The sequence below is a fragment of the Cupressus sempervirens genome, chromosome 11 (assembly GCF_028749045.1).
Source record: "Cupressus sempervirens isolate cs-2001-9-10 chromosome 11, ASM2874904v1, whole genome shotgun sequence".
Classification (NCBI taxonomy): domain Eukaryota; kingdom Viridiplantae; phylum Streptophyta; class Pinopsida; order Cupressales; family Cupressaceae; genus Cupressus; species Cupressus sempervirens.
Genome location: NC_143128.1, coordinates 634,648,881 through 634,651,752, shown reverse-complemented (window position 1 = coordinate 634,651,752; position 2,872 = coordinate 634,648,881). Strand labels below are relative to the sequence as shown.

General features: G+C 35.5%; 1 protein-coding gene across 1 annotated transcript; it reads right to left on the bottom strand.

The window, feature by feature from the left end:
- Positions 1-1,032: 1,032 nt before the first annotated feature.
- LOC149531364 (F-box protein At3g44326-like) lies at positions 1,033-1,752 on the bottom strand. The gene has a single exon (XM_089808332.1). The coding sequence runs from the start codon at positions 1,750-1,752 to the stop codon at positions 1,033-1,035; it is 720 nt and encodes a 239-aa protein (XP_089664458.1).
- Between the last annotated feature and the right edge of the window lie 1,120 nt (positions 1,753-2,872).

Here is a 2,872-nt window from a genome sequence, read left to right as displayed (position 1 = left end):
AGTTGAGATTTGCCCCAACTAATGAAATTGATTTTACTTTTGGATTCTCACCTAAACAAATGGTTATGGGTCAACCGGTTAAAAACCCACATCATTATTGACACTTGGGCTGTGGCAGAATTTTTTTTGTGTGAAATTTTTCTATTGCAGGTTATAATGTGATTGAGGAGCATCAAAGAAATCTTTGAGTGTTTGGAAAACAAAGATGGACAGTGGAATAGATTGTTTTAATTTTTGAAGTTGTTGTTTAAAGGAGAATAAAAATCTTCGGTAAAAGATTACTCAAGAGAAGGGCTGCTTGCATTTTGTCCATTGCTACATTAAGAGAAGAATGAGATTGTTGGAGGTAAAATTATATATTTTATCAATGTAGAGAAAAAGTCATAAGAATTTGGTGTGATATTGTTGAGATGGTGATTATGGTCAATAATCTTTCATTTGAATTCTTAAAGGCATAGATGAAGGAAAATTCTAGGCTTTGACAAGTGGATGGCTGCATGAGCTGTAAGACTTAGTCCACAAGGAGATGTGGATTTTATAGAGTTGTATGACCTATTCTAAAGGATAGCATCCATATCCGTTTAGCAAGAAAATCTGTAGCGATTATAATAGAAGCCGATGTAGATTTGACTGACATGGGTTTTTGACTTTTCTAACACTATATCGACACGATATTAGAACAACAACAATATCTTCAAATTAACATATCTTACTCATTCATCAACATTTGGTGGTAAAGCGAACGCGAGTCATTTTAATCCTTGAGTACCACAATCCCAAGAAGGGACATCAGATGATGAAATGAAACACATGCAATGATAGCAATCACAATCCAAACACTCCTTCGATGCTCTTCTCTTGGGGTAATTCTATATTCCTTTGTTGCCAAATATTTCCCCTGCAATTCCAAAACCTTGTGGCGGCCATTACATCTCTTGTAACGCAGAGATCTCTCCAAGATTCTCAAACCTTGGCTTCCATTAACATCGTCTCCGCTCATGTCTTCCAAACGGATGCTAAGCTCAGTCATCTTCAAACCGGTTTGACTACCGGTAGTAAAACTCTATATTTCATTTCAAGTATACATTTTACAACCTTGCAAGCCAATAAGCTGCCAAATTGCACATGATATTTCACGTTTCTCTGCTCAGCCAAGGGTCTCCAACTTGAAAGATTTGCAGCATCCCCTGTTCTCTTGTTTATTACAATCCAACTCAACTTCATATTTTCCATCAATTGCCTCCGGATTTCGCCCTCTGTAATTCCCACCTCATCAACAGACATAATTGTAGGCAAACCACCACCTTGATGAGTATGAAGATTAATGATGTCAATCAGGAAAGGAGATTGAAGATACCAATCTGGACAATTGCCTGCATATGGAACCCCCCACACGATCTTGGAAAAGATTGGCTTGATTTCATACTGCACATGTACAACCCACATTAGATCTGAAGAAGTTGGATCAACATGCTCATAGAATGTGGAATCACTTTGAATGGCCTCATCAGGATCTTTAATAACAGAGAAACAGCTTGCATAGAATTTCCTGAAGCCACCGGGTAAAGAAGAGATGAGATGTTTAAGGTGTGGATTTTGTGTGGAAGGCCAGCGAGTGGAACATGCGTCTTCCCACAAACTCTCCTGACTTGCAATGGAGGAAAAGCGTGGAGAAACACAGGCCGCTTTCGCAAGGGTTTTGCTATCCGCACGACCTAAGATTTGTGTGAGAACATCCCCGTCCAGAGACATGATTTAATGAAATAGTGCCTCTGGTCCCCAGTTCGTAAAATTTTTATTTATTTCTGAGAGTAGATTTGGGCCTGTGAATATCTATTGGAAATCGCTTAACTAACAACGGGCTGGTTTTTAAAAAATAAACATAAAAAATAATCTCCTTGGTATGCTTTTCGATTTTTGTGGCTGCATATGCACTACGTGCTCCCACCCGCGTCCATTTATTTCTGTGCTGATTTTTCCAATGTCTTTGGCTTTCCGTTTTTATTTCTTGACCGAATGCAGGGAATTCATTTCAGAGATGACATCATTGATGAGATGGTTTGGAAAAACGGGGCATTGGTTTAACGTTCGCTTGTCTTTTATCTGGGATGCAAGGAGAAAATCAAATCCCCCTCGACGTGTTAAAATTGAAGTCTTTTTATAAGTAGGGCAACGTATATGCACCATTCAAATTGTACTGTTTTATTGGAATTATTATCTATAAATCAGAATAGAATGATGAAGATTACTTAAAAATCCTTCATGTCAATTCGAAATCAAATCGAATTTTTCTAAATCAAATTCATTGAATATAAAATAAATTGGATTTCACTATATTAAATCAAATTTATGGTAAGTCATATTGCTTTAAAATTTTATAAACACTATTGTACGAATTAATATTGAAATTGAAAATAGAAATTGAGATAAGTTAAAATATGATTAAAATCTTGTTGTTATATAATATTTTCTTTTAGGGACTTACTTGATTTAATTTCTAATTAAAGTTTTGATTGTGTTGGAAATGACAATTTACTCAATCTTTAATGTTCTCTATAGGGAGGTTGTCAATTCTTAATGATTAACATACACCAATATGAATTTAAATTTGATTAAATTAAGAAATATTTAATGATTAATAATATATTTTATAGTTAACATACTTAGGCCTCAAATCTTTACTTCTCTTATTATTATCAACCCTTAGGATGATGGGGATTACATGTCATAGGGTGCTCGGAAACGAATCTACATGTAGGCTCCCTCAAGGCTTAAGGACTTCATCCACATCCTATATTGGAATCTAGGTCAACCTTGTGGATTTACTTCACCTTTGTACTAACTACAAATGGATTATGAATAATAATGAATA